Source organism: Falco punctatus, assembly GCF_963210335.1.
Source record: "Falco punctatus genome assembly, chromosome: 11".
In the NCBI taxonomy this organism is placed as follows: Eukaryota; Metazoa; Chordata; class Aves; order Falconiformes; family Falconidae; genus Falco; species Falco punctatus.
Genome location: NC_137591.1, coordinates 9,405,512 through 9,423,414, shown reverse-complemented (window position 1 = coordinate 9,423,414; position 17,903 = coordinate 9,405,512). Strand labels below are relative to the sequence as shown.

Here is a 17,903-nt window from a genome sequence, read left to right as displayed (position 1 = left end):
CTTTTCCTTGAAAGTACTAAGGACAAGTGAGAGTGCTTTTAATACCACAGTTTCCAAATGAGTCCTCTTTAAAACTTGACTTTATTTCCAATAAAACGCAGATTTACATTATTCATGGGAACACTTGAATTTCATTAAAATAGATTTTTATAATCACACAAACCAATAACAGAAGTATGACAAATCGCTATTTATTATCTTCACATATCCCAGGAGACCCATAATACTTACAGTGAGGATAAGAGTTTTCCCAATGGTCACCATTAAAATGGAAGGGGAAAAAAAGTGTCATTCTGAGAGCAAGATTATGCACTCTGAAATTTCACAGACAGCCACTTTGCAAGTGAATTGTGATGCAGTTAATAAGTGTGCACTGGATGATTCCAGTTTATTTTCCATTTTAAAAATATTATCACTTTTCTAAGTCTGAGTATCGTACATTTCAATATTCAGTTATTATTCTCTTTCAAGAATGAGATCCTCTTGATCTATTAATATTTTATAGTCAGAGGACTATTTGCTGAAGAGCTTTCTATGTTGTTTGTGTGTTGGAAAAAGTGATTGTGCTGTAATGGGCAATGTCCTCATGGAAATTCACCTATTACATTGCATAATTTATGAAGAGACATACAATACCTGGAGGAACAAGCTGTATTAGTTCAAGTACTGCTGTGTCATCTACAAAGTAAAAAAGTTTTTCCGTGAGTTAAAAAAACCTAAAATGGAAAGTAATTCTCAGAGTCAAAAAACAAGAGAAACAGCTCACTGATTTAAGCTTCATAGCACTGTACTTAGCTGCACTATTTCCATTACACCACCGCCAAGTGAAAATTAAAAACAGCTTGCATAAATACCACAGATGAATACAATTGCATTAGCGGTGTACAAATGACAACTCTAAATGTGACTTGGAACTTGGTAAGTTCTATCCGCTGCCAAATGAGTCCTTCTTTTAAAGAAGATGATGCAAGTTTTGCCACTTTTTCAGGTAACTCCCAGTATGAGGAAACATATTCCTGGAGTTTGAGTTCAGGGTCACTGTTGTCTCACTATAATTCATTATGCTCCATATGTTGCAAAATAAGTAATTTTCTTAAAAAAAGAAAGGAATAATTAAAAAAAATCAAATATTTATGCTTACATAATTTGAAAATTAATCAAATAAATGATCAGATAAAGGAATCCATTACCTATCTGGAAAACCAGCTGGCTTTTTCATTAATTATGACATTTTACCCTCTTCCTGTTCTAAAGCATGTAGCATACATTTCTAGAGGTATTTTGTTAGATAACAGTATTTTGGTTAAGTTATTAGTCACCAAAGATAGTAAAAAAACTCTGCCTGAACTTAGAACAAATCTATACTGAAAACTCACTAGTGCCAGGGTCCTAGTGATTTAGTACATGATATACTATATTGGTTATCCACTAGATTTTCAGAGAACAGGCTCCTGATTGAAAAAAGTATCAGATACTTTAAAAACATTTTGGACGTTTCAAGCCCATACATGCATGACATTAAGGCATACAGTGTAGTACACATAAAAAACAGAACCTACATTCCAGTAACTCCACAAGGTCTCCAGGATCAACTATATCAGCAAATGCCTGGAAAATAAATAAATAAATAATAACAATGACACAGTTAATGTCATCAGATGGACCTCTGGGGAAAGAGAAGGGAAAAAAAATATTATTTCTTGACAAGATGGTTACAAAGAGTCCTATCCCACTGGAAAAAAGAAAGGAAACTGAAATTATCATTTGGTACATGATCAAATTCATTGAAAGCTAGCAGTTCTTGTCACGTGCTGTCTAGCCATTCAGGGTTACCTCCCCATATTCAAATTAGGAGGTATTGTGAAGAGTTGAACATGTAGAGATAAGTATTGTCTGAGAAAATTTCAAGAGAGAAAGGTGAATTCCTGAATGCACTAGAATTCTCATAGATGATGAATATGTTCTTTAATATATAAGCAACGCTTTAAGCTTCATTTTCATGGAAGTGACTATCCATGTAGATAGTACTGTTCAGGGTTTTTTATAACCTGAATCCCATGTGAATAGATAGCAAGGAATAGCGGGGTTGTTGCCCTGGATATTCAGCAGGTAATAGACTTCCCCCTAATTCTGTACAAAAGTCTCAGCAGAGTGGTGTAGATCACTTTGCTGTTGAAGGTACCAAATACTAAAAAACATCACGTACTGGTGCTCCACAAGTATCTAGACCACTAACAGCTATTTTGAAGATGACATACTATTCTCAGCTCTCTTGTTCACCTCTTTTGTAAACAGATCCTGGTGTCTTGGAGTTCCCCTAAATTACACTGAAAACAGTATCCAGTACCTTTCCCTCAAGTAGTTTGTGGTACGTTCAACTTTAAAGAACTGTAGTCTTTTTTACTCTTCAGCAGCTGCTGAAATTATCACTGCATCTCACCCACATCACTAGAGCATCATTGATGTTTACTCAGCCTGGTTTTCAAAGTGCTAGGGGACGCTTAACGGAAAAGAACTAGAAAGGGCAAAGTATTATTATTCATAGGTAGTCAAGAAGCCGGATCATATCTGTACAATACTGTGTTTCATTATCCCTGTGGAACTAATAATGAAGCTAGTAGGGACTCAGAATATGTGATAAACAACTATAAATTATAAGGCCAGAGTACCAACCTGGGAATTCTGGTGACAAACCATGAAAAAAGTATCTCAAAGGGAGAAAGATGTCACCAAAAAGGCTTGAGCTGCTATTCTATCTTTCTACTAAATTAAGTTGACTCTCCTATATTGTATAGCCTTTGTTCTTCACCTTGCCATAATTTTTAGAACAACAATGTTCAGTTCCTTCCATGCCAGGAAAACAGACACTGAAAAAGGACAGTTCGCAAAAATATGAACAAATACCTAAAAAGTCTCATCATACATTATAATATTCAGTACGCATAATTCTTGAGTCACTGTGTGGATAATACAGGCACATACCTCCTTTGTGCTGAAGAGAAGCACGAGTTACAACACTACGCCATTCTCAGTGTGATTACTTGTGCTCAGGGATTTTGCAGTGAGTTTTTGTGGATTTTGGGATGGGTTTTATTTGGCTTGTATTAGCTCTTGACATTATCTTACCTTTTCAAATACTAGTTTTTCTTGAAAGAGGAGTGGAAACACTGCAGGGACGCATTGAGTTTTTTTGTACTGCCCAAATACAGAGACACTGAGATAAAGTTCCTCTTTGTCTTTCAGCAGCACTCCGGGACAAGTTATCTGTAAGAGTAACATTCATTAAACAAACTGGACTTTAGTTATAGAAGTAATGGCTGTTTTCAAGATAAAAATGAAATAGTCAAGGCTGAAATGGTTGACCTCGGAGAGTCAGATGTTAACAGACTAAAGTGAAAAAAAAATATTTTCTAAAGCAATTCTGTTTGTACAGACTGACCAGGAAAAACTCGCCATTTTAAAACAACCAGGACCAAATTCTTCTTACTGCAAGTAAACATACTCCATTGTCTTCAACCAAAACTGTAACCTGGTATCCCAATCCCAGGTTAGAACAGTTAAAGGCATGCAGTGACTATATAACTTGGCAGTGCTAGGTCAGTGGTTGGGCTCGATGATCTTAAAGGTCTTTTCCAGCTTAAAAGACTCTGATTCTGTAAGAGTTAATCAGCAAGGGTTACATCAGGTTCTAGATGAACAGTCATGCAGAATGAAGTCTATGTGATGTCAAGACACAAAAACCCATGCAAATTTTAGCCTAACTACAGAGAGAATGAAGCTGGTAAATGTATATGCTTAGATATCCATACTTTGTCCAGCCACCAAAAAGGGCAAGTTTATTTGCAAATACTGTATTACCTTTGCCTTCTAATAGGTACATGAGAAAAAGCATGGCAAAAAGTTTTGTCTGAAATGTTTGGCCACCTTGGACCGTATTCAAGGCAGGGAAGGCTCCTCATTAGGTTGCCAGATACTGACATTAATCTCTCAACTTTCTCTGGAAAATTCTTGTTCTTTAAGTAAGAAGTTGGCATGTTTTTAAAGCTCTGAAGAACATCAGAAGTTCTTACTCATGTTTTCACTGCAAGGATGTACATAACTCATTGCAAAACTATTTGCTATTTTCTCCAAGCCATGTGGTTTTATTCTATTACTCAGCCAGAGAATTGTCACCTTTCACTTCAGTTCTACTGCACACTTTTTATCACCGTATAATAAATATGAGGTTGTCTCTTCCAACATAAGGTTGCTAGAGAAAGTGTTCAGACTTTCAATTGCCAGGTAGAAAGACAAAGGAGGAGAGTGACAGGAATTAAAATAAGTGCTTTGGTTACAGTCTCCAACTCCCCAATGAACACTTTAGTTCAGAAATCCTAACTGGATTTAAAAAAACACCTATATAAACAGCAGGAAAACAGCCTCTGGTGAAAGAAATAACAGAAACCAATGTGTGATAGATTATTATAGATGCAGTATAAGCTAAAAAAAAATAGTGCTTTACTCCTAAATATCCAAGGAGAGGAAAAAAAGGGTTTCCTCTCCATGTAAATGAGGACTTCAAATCTGCAAGAAAAGTGCTAGTATAATATATACCCCAACTGAAACAAAATGTCAAGCATTAAACAGCTTGTGTGACACTATTGCAGTTGCAAATGTGAATAGGAGTGAGAGACAGATTTCATTCATACAAAGCAAGATCCCCCAAACTACATCCTACAAGCCATATTAGCTTAGTTCTCACTTTTTTTCTTGACATTTTTGTAGAATTTGCAATCCCTTTTAGCTGGGGTTTCCTGCCTTTCACCTTAGAGAAGGCAACCAGTATTTGCCTATTTATTGAGATGAAAAGTGAGAGGTTTAAAGACATCAGAGAGGGCAAAACTGCAAACAACAGGTGCCATTTATTCTGGCTATCTCTTACAAATCAACATGTGTGGCAAGACAGCACACGTGGGAACTTGTGCTTCTACTACCATCGAGATAAACTGCACAATTCACTGCCTGGGCTGGAACACCAAGTCGACCTGTTCACGTAACTTTAAACCAGCTCCAAAAATGAATGACATGTATATACCTGCAGTTCATGAAATCTTGTAGTATGCGATGCATGGAGCTGCACAACACTTAAGACACAAACTGAAGCTCTTATCTGACTTAAAACTATTCAGGCAGGATGAGGGACCATTTTAAAAGCTGTAGGAGTATTATCTATGGATCAGCTAAGGAAGCGGGATATCAATGCTGCAGTTAGAACTGATCTTACAACTAACCAGGAAGACCTATGTTGATATATTATACATAGGATAAATGTCTAGGACACTGTTACCCTGGACTTCTCCGCTGCAGTTCCCAGGAGGATGGAGAATGTGTACCAGCCGTATTGCTGGGACATCATAAATAGCAATTAAGAAATCACTGAATTCATTTCATGGAAAAGAACAGAATTCTACTGATACACAACCCCCTATGGCATTTGTTCATAACACACAGTCCTAAAACTGTAGCTGCACATGTAACCAATGAAAAAGGCAGGCCTTGGAAATTCCCCTTAATTGCCCCTTAACATCAAAACAAGAAGAGTTCCCTATGAAGGGCAATGGACAGTATTAACTTCTGCCGAGTGCAAGCTTCTAGACAGAATAGCATTTTAGACTTAAGAGTTGCAAAAATAATCTCAGTGTGAAGAGATGCCATTTTAGTCTCCTTACCTGGCAGTAATCCACAATGCTATTAATTCATCTTAGTGCTTAAAGCTTTACCTACCTTCACTGCCACATTTTTGAATTCTCCATGTAGCAATGGCATGAAGAATAATGTGAATTTCATTCTGTTGCTACATAAGCAATCTAAATGCCAGCAGCAGAGGTAGGCACCAAAATTAGTCTCAAAAGAACAAATAACAATGAAATCTCAGCCTGAGCAATCATGAATTATTCAATTTCAATTAATGGCAGGATAAACCAAATAAGGTCTTTAACTAAGGTTTTCCATTTTAGAAGAGCAGTCTTTCAGAAATAAAGCAAGCTAGCAGTGAGATAAACCAAAGAGCCGGTGGAATCAGATCGGAAAAGATCTTGGAATTTCATTAAGTCAAAAGGAACAAACCCCATCTGTATCCTAAAGCAAGGGAAAACCAAAGAGGACAGAGCTTCTGACACAAGTGGATAGGTTGCAAAGAGGGTTGAGAAATATGCAGAGCATTGTAAAAGAACAGGAAAAGGAATCAGAAATTTGGACAAGACTTCAGTCACAAATAAAGTGAAATAGGAGAAAACAAGTGGATGTAGGATAAATCAACCAAGATGTGAAAACATATCTATGTCCCAAACACAACTGAATATTCTTCCTTGGTTTTAATGATACTTAATACAGGAGCAAAAAAAACCCAAACAATGAATGATGGAAACAGAAGTTACCCAATATGCACGCCTGGACCAAGGAGCCAAGGCAAGGCTCCATCATAGTCAGCTTAGGTTCTAAAAGAATGTCATTTTTTTGCTGAATCTATACATAAATAAAACCTATGTTATGAAGACAAGGATAGTACTATCTGCCGAAAAATAACAAACATAAGGCCATGTGAGGCAGAAAGAGAGAGCTGAAAAATTATAACCCCATCAATCAGATTAAATATGCAAAAGAATAAAGATATGGAGGGAAACATGACTAGAAAAAAGCACAGCAGCGCATATTCCATAAAAAATAAATAGATCAATCAAGCAAAATTTGACTTTTTCTTGAAAGCCTGTTTTCTGGACAAAGGATATCATATGGTGTCACATGAGAAATTATTACTTATGATGCAGAAGATGAGAGTTAGTATGAAAGTCCTAAAGTGGTACAGAACTGGTCAAAGGACAGCATCAATAATGTGCAATACTGGGAGGTATCAAGCTGAGGGTTACTATTAAAAATGTTACTCTATATATCCTGGGATTCAAGCATTTTAATATTTTTAATGACCTTGACACAGGAAGTCAGAGCGTGTTCATAAAATGTTTCCAATTAAAAACCAGAAATCATCAGAGGTCAAGAAAAAGATACAGAAAAACCTGTTTGTGGGATCACAGTAATGGACAGGAGATGCACCTACTGTGTATTAACAAGCTTTTGCTTTCACTGAGGGGGTTAACTTTCAGCGTTGTTCTGAGGGGAAGATGACGAGTGTGTAAATAAATGACAGCATAACTGCTGTGCAGCTGTGAAGAGACTACTATTAAGACATATAGGATGAATATCGGATGTTTTTCCCCTGACGTCACCTAAGGCAACAGGGTGATCCCATCTGGAATGCGGAATTCGATACTGATCCTGATCAATGCACATTCAAATCAGAAGAGTAGCACCCATCTCTAAGATGATCAGAAGACTGGTGAGACTATCACACAAAATACTACTAGAAGAACCAGGTCTCTTTAGCTGATAAAGATCAATTGTAGAATGATGGAACAGTTGCCCAAAAAATACATCCAGAGAGCAAACACCAAGGAAGGAAAAAAAATTATTTAAGTGAAAGACCAGTGCTGATATTTCTCTAAGAGTACGGCATCAACTAACCAGAAGGAAATTCACGCTGGAAAGTTTTCAAACCATCACAGGAGTGAAATGCTGAAGTAGGGTCCAGTGGGTAAAAAAAAGGAAAAAACAAGTGGTTCAAAAACCAGACTAAATACAGTTGCTAAAGGGTTATCTGAGAGAAATTATATAGCATAGCATGGATATAACTGAATGACTCACGTGTGTTGGAAGGGCCACCCAGACCTGTGTCGTCAATTTCCTGTTCTGCCCTTTTCCACTATTATTTGTAGCCTTGAGAGCAGGGTGAGTAACAAATACCCAGCAACTGAAGAAGCCTGACCCTGGGGGGAACACCTTCCCTGTACGCTCTCCTGGCACACAAATAGCTCACAGCAGTAGGAGTAGAAAAGGAAAGCATATCTACTTTCTAGGAACAAGGAGGCTTTTGCATTATGAAGACGAACACTAGCTGTTGAGGCAGCACAGCATCACCATTAGGGTGATACCCTCACCATCTATGTGTGGTGTGTATATTCACAGCTCTATTTTAGAGCAGCCACACAACTTTGGGAACAACTGTGGCCAAGCAATCATGAATACCAGGTCTGTTTCCCCATACATACTTTCAAGATCTTCACTTGAATTTTTTGGATGGCACCTCAGGTTTTCCTTTCAGCAGCAAGTATTCTGGCAGCACTTGCCCCGTAAGGAGGTCTGACCTCTGGATTACAGCGACCAGGGTGTACAACGATCAGAGTAACAGAGCACTGTCTACTGCAGCTACTTCTTAAAAGTTATCATGAGAATGACCCCAGCCTGCATGTAAGTAGAAAACTTTGCAAAGTGCACAAGGAACACGATTAACGTAAAAACTTTCCACTTTCACACCTATTGACCTCACACACATGCGCACACACCCATGTAGCAACCAGGTGCTTCAGAGCTGCCCAGTGCCACATCCAGCCCCTCACAGGGACCTCATCCCTCACAGGGGCGCATATGCCACGTGCAAGCTGCTGTTTCCTGGGGGGAGGGTTTGCTCTTTTTTTCAAGAGTGCTTTTCCTACACCGTACAGCTTCCTTAAAATCAGTGTCTCTTAAAAAAGACCGTTTCCACAGGAAAGCGAGAACTATGAAGGAGCATGGCTGCTGCCAGCAGCAGCAGGGGCACAGGGTCGGGCCGGCGGAGGATGCGCACACAAGAGGGGCAGAAGCTGCCCAGGGGCCAGCCTGAGCGGCAGTTCTGGCGGAGGGCGGCCCCCCGCTCGGCAACGGGGCCCAGACCAGCCTCCCTGAGGAAACCCCAGGCCGGGAGAGAGGGTGTCGGCGGCTGAGGCAGAGCGGCGAGGCGGGAAGCGGCGCCGGAAGGGCAGAGCGCGGCTTCCCCTTCAGCCCGGCCCGCCGCGCCCCGGCCGAGGGCGGCGGGACCCGCGGCCCGGGTACTCACCGAGCGGACGTCCAGCTGCAGGACGCAGCGCAGCGCTGTGCGCGGCATGGGCGGCCGGGCTGGGCCGGGGGCCCGCCGGATCCCCGGCCCCGCTCCGGCTCCGCCGCGCCGCGGGGCCGACGCCGTTGCCACGGCAACCGGGGCCTTCCGGCCGCGCGCACTGCGCCTGCGCGCCATCCCCCGCGGGCGGGCCGCGGTGGGGCCGGGCCGGGCTCTTCGCCGCCCGCGGGTGCCGCCCAGCCCCGCTCCGCCCCACTGCGCTGCCGTTCCGCTCTGCACCGCCCTGCCCCGCCGGGTCAGCCCCCGCCTCCCGCAACGGGCCGCGCTCCCCCGCGGCTCCCACAATGCCTTGCGCGGCCGCGCCTGCCCTTCCCACAGTGCCCTGCGCCACCGCCAGCTGCCCCTGCCCACAATGCCCCGTTCCGCCGCGTGCCCCGTCCCGTGCCAGAGCGCGCGGCCCGTCAGCGCTCCCGCGCCGGGCCGGGCCGGGCCGGGCCGCTGCTCCGCTCGGCGGCCTGTGTCACGGGCGGGCGGCTGCCGGGGCCTGGCAGAAGCGGAACGGTTTCCCGTCCCTCCGCGCCCTGCAGGACAGCCTGTCACCCTGGCGGGTGCTGTGCGCAGAGTTGGGCCGCTGGTGCGAACCCGAAAGCGGCCGGCGGAGTGCTGGGAGCCGGGCAGGCCGCACGCTCGGGGAGCCCTGCTGTGGGGCATCTGAAAGGAGCACAAGGGTCGGATGTGCCTGTAACCCTCTGGCCTCCCGGGCCTCCTGCGTAAGGTGCCAGGAGAGCCATGATTTCTGAAAAGGGGGACACGAAGTTTAACACAGCAACAGGGTTTAACAGCTAAAAACGACTGGACTGTCATACTTGGTTTTGTCCTGGTTTTTGCTTTTGACGTGTACTTGGATTTCACCTACATCCTGGTTTAGGCACTTGAGTGCTTTTGACTGTTTGAGGACCCTGTTTTAGTGTCCCTTGTGGGTGAGATGCAGAGTGGATGTGCTGTATTCTGACCGGTCTCATCTATATAGTCATGTCTCTACACTCATACCTGAAACTTACCTTTCCATGCCTACTTTCCTGCTTACATTACTAGACAAATCCAGATTTTGTGCCACTGATTTTGATCCAAATATCTTTGATGCTAAGTTGTTCTCAGAGTATTTACAAACACATATAACACCAAAATAATCTGACTTTATGTTTTGGCAACTGCGATTAATTTCAGCCTCATACTGTGAGGGGGTGTAAACTTTTACGTATTATTTCCAAATTCACAAGTACAGCTGTAGACGGTGAGAGGAACTCTGGACAATTTTAATTGCTTCCAAAAGAGAGCAGCGGCTCAAATGCATCCCATGGCTTGCTTTGTTTTAATTTTACACTTGCAAAGAAGAATCGTGCTAAGTGATCTGGAAAGAAATGGCATTCTCAATATGTTTTGATTTAAAATATTTTTTTAAAAAGGAAACTATACAGAGAACAGAATATGTCAGTGCAGACAATAGTGAAATCTATAGACTGATTAAATACCACTACTAATACTTGATTCCAGTCTTTTGAAATAAAAAGTGACTGGCAATGCAGGTCTTATTTTCATTAATGTGACATTTTTGTCTGAGCAAAAGACAGGAGTCTGTATTTGGGGCCTGTAAAAGACTCATTTTTGAATCACAGACCTCTAATACATATATTAAGGAGGGGTTGACACTTGGATAAAATAATTTCCTTTGCATTATCAGTCTCAAGGTTATGAATAGCGTTCCAGGGTTAATGAGAAGAAAATTCTCAAAAATCCATAGCCCCAGATGGTAACAGTATTTAAATGGTTTATTGCTTATTTTCGGTTACCTTTCATATACATGCTTTTTGGAGGGAAAAATAATGTGTTAAAGATTGTGAAGTATGAGATATTATGGTAAGTGCGGCCATATAAGAACAGAAGATAGATAAATGGCGAAATCAAAAATGGCATCATGTTTGTGATGAAAATTTAATATCCATGTGCACTGCCCTGGAACAGAAGTACTTTATAACCCTTGCAAAAGAAGCGCAAGGCAGGACAGAAAGCTTCTCCAAAGTGATAAGGCAGCAATAAATTCCAATGCTTTTCTGTGTTAAACCAAGGAAAATCTGGGGTAGACTGCAGGGATATGCACTCTGCACAGAAATGCTTCTCCATCCCTCTGGTCTGCGCAGTTTCTGCCACTTTGCCCTGCTGGGCCTTGGAAAGAAAGGCTGCTGCTGCAATGTTTCCTCTGCAGCCCTCTCTGCACCAGTGTGAGATCCATCTGGACCTTCTCACTACGGTGAAATGCATGATGCACTCTTACATTTGCACTGCGGGAGCAATGATGCAGGAATTTGGGAGACAACGGGAAACCCTGACTTGCAGCACAAATCCGTTTGCTAATAAGCAAAGCTGATAAGCAAAACCACAGAAAGTGGATGGTACTTTAATAGACCTGAGGTTTTAACTGCTATAAAGTTTCCCTGCTGTGAAAGCATATGAATTGCTTTGCTTTTACAAAAGTAAATCTTCTTGTAACGCTACTTATACTTAGTTCCATGTAATAAAAGAGCATGGATGACAGCTTTGCATTATGTTGAGGTTTTTGCAATCTCCTCCATTTAAAAGCTTCATTTTTTTCTGTCCTCCAGGCCCTCCAACATGCCTGCTATGGAAGAACCCTGATGTCGTCAAAATATTCAATACTGCTCTTATTTTTGTCATTGCAGCCAAGGGTAAATGATAAAAGAGTGAGGTTGCACTAGTTTAAGATAATTATCACAAGATTTATACCATATTGTTGCAGTGCTCGTGACAGTCAGGCCTTAGAAGCTTCTGTCTGTTGAAATATGATACAAAACAGGTAAAGTGGGAAAAATGGAAAGAGTCAGGTTTGCAAACAGTGGCTATTCTAAAGTTCAGAATCTAAAAAAATACTGTGGGTTAGACAGGATTAGATCAGATAAAACTGGAGATCAGAGAGCAAGTCTAACATCACTGAGGTGGTCAGAGACTCACTTGCGAAGAAGCCAAGACTGATTTTCTTCTTAAGCTTGGGAAGCATTACTCTGGGTGCAAAGTGGCACTGCACAGTCATTCTGGCCATAAGAATGCAGGAAATAAAGGAGCTTTCCATTTTTCCACCTTCTGCTTTAGTTCTTATGAGTGTTGTCAGAGAGCCGTTTCTGCATACTTTAAGCCCCTGATGTTGACAGAGCAGCCAGAAGAGACCTCTGTCTTACTGCACATCGAGCCCTTTATTTAGATATCATCACTGGGTACGATACTCTTGTCATTAATAATGGTGGAGAATTCCAGGAAGACATCTGCTCAAATAACAGCAACAAATTATGAGATATGGAAAGACTTCCGTATTGGAAAAGGCAAACAAACAAAACATTAGGACTGTTTTACTTTGGAGAGGAGAAAAGTAAGATGTAATACAGAAGAGGTACATAAGGGATTGAATAATATGTAGACATAGGTTCTTCTATTTACCCATGCCTATTTATCCTTTCAAAGGACACATGCAATGAAATTAAAAGACAACACAATCAAAACTGATAGAAGAAAGTACTTTAGATAGTGGAACTCATTATCACAAGATACATTCAACAGTGTTCAAAGCAGAATCAGAGTGCTTTAGGGACCCCACAGGACAATACCCACACGCATTACTTATTTTGATCGTCTCACTCACTGCTGGGTTAAATGTGCAGTTCACAAAAGTCAATTCCTGTGCAAAGAATTGTAGTTGAGGAAAACAGCCAGCACAAGTTAAGACTAAACAATCCCAGTACACTGTAGAGCAGAGCTGGAAGAATTTTGTAATGTGAGAGATTCTAATAGGATCTAAGGGGACCAAAGTGAATTGCATTACTGCAGACAGTAGTGTAATGGGGAAGGTAGAGTGTTAGATTATTGATGAGGATGGAGGATGGAGATTACCTGAGGGTGTCAGCACACTCTTCACAAAATACATTTTCATCTAATCTTTCTGCTTTAAAGCAGGAAAAAATGTTGCCCAGAAGTTAGCACTCATTAATATCTATTGCTTTAGAAAAAGGCCACAATGATTTTGTCGATCCCGTCTTATTGAGCGTCTTGCTCTTTCTTTATGTGCAAGGACCCAGCTGGGCAGAGCTGTAGGCTTCCTTGGTGCACCTACAAGTGCTACAGCAAGAGGCCACCTGGTCGTGTTGTTATGTAGGCAAAGCAGTGACCTTTCATCCCCGTGCCCTCCCCATCTCACTAGTGCCTAGTGAAGAGCATTTTTCACTACACATCTGGAGAAACTCAGTGCCTCTTTAACATTTCATCATGGCTCAGCCACGACAGAGCAGTTCTGCTGTATTGCTGCGAAGTCCATACTCGCTTTGGTGGATATACCATTAACTTCACTGATCCTTGAGGTATGTCATGCCTGCAACAACAACAACAAAAACAAAAAGGCAAGCGACCTAAAGGCACTGAAGTTTTCTGAACATGTAAGCTGTTTTCCAAGTCTGCTAAATTCTTCCTTGGCTGGCTGCAGCTGAAGAAGAAATCAAATCTGATTTGATTACAGCCACTAGAGGAATATTCCTGATCTTGAATTCAGTTGTAGTAATTGGAAACTCGCGTTGTAAAGGAATGATCTAAATTCATCTAAGAGAGAACTTCTATGAATTAGTCTTATGAATTCACAAATGGTACAGATACAATCAGCCAAGGCAGCATTAGCTTTGTACCCCTAGAAAGTTCCTGGGCTCTTCCTTACTCAGTTCAAAAGAGGTAACACTTTCTTTTGTGTTTTGCATATTTTAAAAATTGTCTCAGATGGAGACATTGCCCCAGCAAAGTTTTTGCCTGAAACAAAATTCTTCTAAGTTATAAACCCCGGAAAATAGGGGTTTATAATGGGACTGCTGATAGACCCTTAACAATAGCATTGTGAATGGCGCTGCTATAATTAATGATACTTCAGAAAGATTTATGGTCCTTAGACAGAGATAAAACAGAAATATCATTGCTTCTTTGCCTCCCATCATTTTATCCCCTATGAAATTTCATGTGAAATAAGTCAAATGAAAAATGTAAGCTCTTAATCTTTTCCCAGAGTCCTGTCTCTCACTTGATGAACACTTTTGCAGAATAAATTAGAGCTTTTTATTCCTTATGTATGTACAGCTTTGCATTTAAAAAGCAAAGAAAAGAACATTGTCAGGCTGGCAAAGCAACTCAAGACGATGGTCATGGAGGAAGCAGAAATGACCAACTATTCTTGTCCATTCTTCTGCCGCCGCAGAGATGACGACTCTGCTCCTGCAGTAATTCAGAGCAGCTGGCGTAGAAATGTGTGAAAGGGCACCTGTATTCTGCACTGAAGCTCTGCTGCTCACGGAAGGTTGGCCGTGATGGCTCTCACTGCAGCGCCAATAGCACAGCGGCTCGAGCAGAAAGCCAAAAGCTGTGGCTTGATTACGGTGGATGGGATGTGTTGAAAAATGCAGGATACTCTATGGATCTTTAACATAATTGGGAAAGGCATAGGAAGAGGCAGTTGCTAGAAGCTGAAGCTAGAAAAATGTGAATTAGATACTGGGCATTATATTGTAACAGAGAAAGTGAGAAACCACTGGAACAAACTATCAAAGGGAAAGTGAATTCTCCATTTTCTGACAATACCAAAGGAGAATGAAGAGCTGATAAAAGAAATGCCTTTGTCAAAACAAAACGTATTTTAGTCAAACAAAAAGAAGAGTGACAACAGTATTTTATGGTCCGTCATGTCCAGGAGGCCACCCTAATGCCTAACAGTATGTTCTGCCTGTAAATGTTGTGACTCTGCAAAGCATGTTAAAACAAATAAATGGTAAAATACTGCTTACCAAACGGAGAACAGAGGAGAGGGCTCTGAACAATGCGCTCCGGAGCCCGTGCGTTGCAGCAGCTGGCACTGCCAAGGGTGCCGGGAGGGCGGCGGGGAGCGCTGGCTTCCGAGGCCCTGGGAGCACAGGCATGACACGGCTCCAAGCCTGTGAGAATGGCACTAACTGAGCTACTTGTGAGCAGGGCCAGGAAGCCAGTGTCAGGCACCAGTCTTCAAGGGGAACAGCTTCACCTCTGGGGCAGCCAAGCTGAGGCAGCAGCTGAATAGGGGCTGAGAAACCACAGTTTTGGCATAGGCCACCCGAAATGGCAGTTAAAGCTCGAAATCCATCACATCCCATTATAGTCCTAGGCTCTGGCATCTGCTGGCTTCATCCAGCTCAGATGGCATCTAGTTGCTTGTTTTGCAAAAGCCTCTCTGCAGTGTGTCAGGGGTTTTGTCCCGCTGCCCATTAAAGTAGCAATGTTTCATCATCTTCCATGTTAATTTGATTGACAACAGCGAAGTCACCGGAGAACCTCAAGGACTTTCTGGCTGGCTTGATCTCCTGTTATAAATTGTAGCCTTTTGTTGGAGAAGAAAGCTGGAATTATTTCTTTAAATAATATCTGAAGTTACCCGGTCTAATAGGGAGCTCTGAGATCTATGCTCGAATTCCCCATAAATTACAACATTGCTCCTTTAAAATTTATCCAATCCATCAGGAACAGAGAGGGATTTTTAAATTTTTTTTAGCAATAACTTTTGATTTTGAATGGAATTCACTCCAGAGGGCAGAACTTTTTTTTTTTAAAACTTTTTTTTCCCTTCATTGTAAGGAAGATTTGTAAAGGGGCAGGATTGTGGCTATTATTAGAGTCCTTCCTAAAGAAAATCATCAAATCCTTTACAGCACTAGGCAGATCTGGGCTAGAAAGTATAACAGGATGGCATAGAGCAGCCCAGATAGCAACAGAAAGAAAATGGAGCAGGAAGAAAGAAAAAAATGGAAACCCAAAAAGAAGAGCAGATGCCAATTAGAATTCTTACAGGCTGCAGCAAGGGGCGAGTATAAGAAGCTGCAGGAAGAGAAAGGGTAGAGTGGATTAGTGTTAATCAGAGACACAGGAAAGTAGGAAAGGTTTTAAATGAGCTTTAAAAAGCAAAAATTGAGTTAGCAGCTCGGAATAGAATTCCAGATCCATCAAGTCTAAGAGCAAAAATAAAATGCAGAATACTAGAAGATACAGCTGAGTCCTAAGCAATTAACTTCTGAAGGTAATAAGACATTTCTTTGGAAGTGGAAACTTCTCTCTCTCTCCGTCACTGTTTTCCTTATCCCAGTGAAAGGGTGCATTTAGTATTAGAAGAAAGTGACTGCCATCTGATTTCTTTTTCACTGTCCTAATGGTATATACATCCAGCATTCTGTTACAGGAAAATTAGGCACTAAGGAACTGGAACTTGCCCAGTCTCTGGCAATAAATTTGCCCAGTCACATAGTCCAGATAAATTGCCTCTGGAGCTGGGCGAGTTACACCAGGTAACAATCTGGCACAGTGTGGGGGCTGAGGGTGAGTTCCAAAATCCACTGAAGTCATGACTGACTTCCATAGACACTGGAGCAGGAAGGCTGGACTGTGAGGGTAGAGGTTCTCCTTACAGCTCTGAGATACTTAACATTTCTATGCTGCCAGTTTAACTACCTGTAAAACAAGGACAGTAGCACTTAGTCACTGGGGGTGGGGGGACAGATATATGAAAAAAGAGGGGGGAAAGGAGAAAAAAAAAGAATCATGCCACTGATTCTCTGTTCTTAGAAGCTGCACAATGCTATCATTAAAAAACCCTGTTTCTAGCTTTGGCTTTATCTACAACATAAGAAAGAATAGTATGGTGTTTGAGTTTTGCTTTTCTTTTACATATGAATCATCGTTAAAGGCTAATGAGGAAACTAACACTACATGAGAAGGTTGTTTTCTCCTTAGTTAAACACTTTCCTTTTCAAAGCGCTATCTATTCCTAGATTATTATGAATTTATTATTTGCTAAACAAAATCTTAAATCACTCCCCTTTTGTTTCCTTACATTACGTCATTATAAGTAAATGCAATCAATGCCTTAGTTCCGGTTGTCGGTTCTGGATCTCTGCACCACTGGATTGCCAGCAGAACAAACTTCATCCAGGCAAAGCACAGACGTGGACACCACATCAGCCAGAGCTCCTGGCACGGGGCGTGCACCAGCTTAATGCTTAAACGTTGGCATGGCACCGGCTGCCGAAGGGCGGACAGTGCCGCATCCAGCGTGGTGTTAGAGTAGCACAGAGAGTCAGTGCCTAATGCAGCATAAAACCTGCCAGCACCATGCCAAACCTTCCACAGCTTTTTTGAACAAATTTAAACCAGCCGAGTATATGAGATCCACGTTTTACATCCCATTGCCACAGTGGTTTGGATCCAGCGCTAAGCCTTGAAGTCGCAGTCTGGTCACACCCAAGCCTGCAGTCAATTTTTGCTCTCTAGTTACAAGGAAGGAGCACTGTGATATGATAACGCATCATGGAATGCGGACAAACCCTGACAGACATGTCCATTTTCTGTGCACTGGGATATATTATGGTGATGAAAGCAACGTTCCTGGCATGGTAGAGGAAGATGGAACCTACATTACATCCTCAAACCAAACCACCATGCGTGTGGGGAAAAGATGAGCTCTCAGAGAACAGAAAAACAAAGTTTGCTCAAGCTGCTTGCTCCGTGCCAGGGGTGCACGTGCCAGCTTTTGCATTTGGACGTGACTCTGCTGATGACCAAAGTTACACATCCCCCCCCGCCCCCAACTCTGAAAACAGGGGTTTGTGACAGAAATGCCTGCACAGCTGTAACAGCCACTTCTCAAATGTGCTGCTGCTGCTTATGAACCACAAGAATAATATGGCGAAATGTGCCGACTTTTGCAGTTTTCCCCTCTTTTGTTGAAACTAATGAGTCACGATTAGAGTAATGCTTTTCTGTGACTCCAAAACCATTTTGCTTAATGAGGTACTAAGTCTTTATAATTAGGCCCAGAAGGGAA

The 17,903-nt window shown here is 41.9% G+C and overlaps 1 protein-coding gene across 1 annotated transcript in view; it reads right to left on the bottom strand.

The window, feature by feature from the left end:
• SPATA6 (spermatogenesis associated 6) overlaps positions 1 to 9,157 on the bottom strand; it is a 45,857-nt gene extending 36,700 nt beyond the window's left edge. The window contains 6 exon segments of the mRNA XM_080407646.1: positions 637 to 678; positions 1,560 to 1,608; positions 3,127 to 3,264; positions 8,966 to 9,038; positions 9,040 to 9,109; positions 9,112 to 9,157. Coding sequence (XP_080263772.1) covers positions 637 to 678; positions 1,560 to 1,608; positions 3,127 to 3,264; positions 8,966 to 9,038; positions 9,040 to 9,109; positions 9,112 to 9,142 — 403 coding nt within the window. The 5' untranslated portion in view covers positions 9,143 to 9,157.
• Positions 9,158 to 17,903: the final 8,746 nt, after the last annotated feature.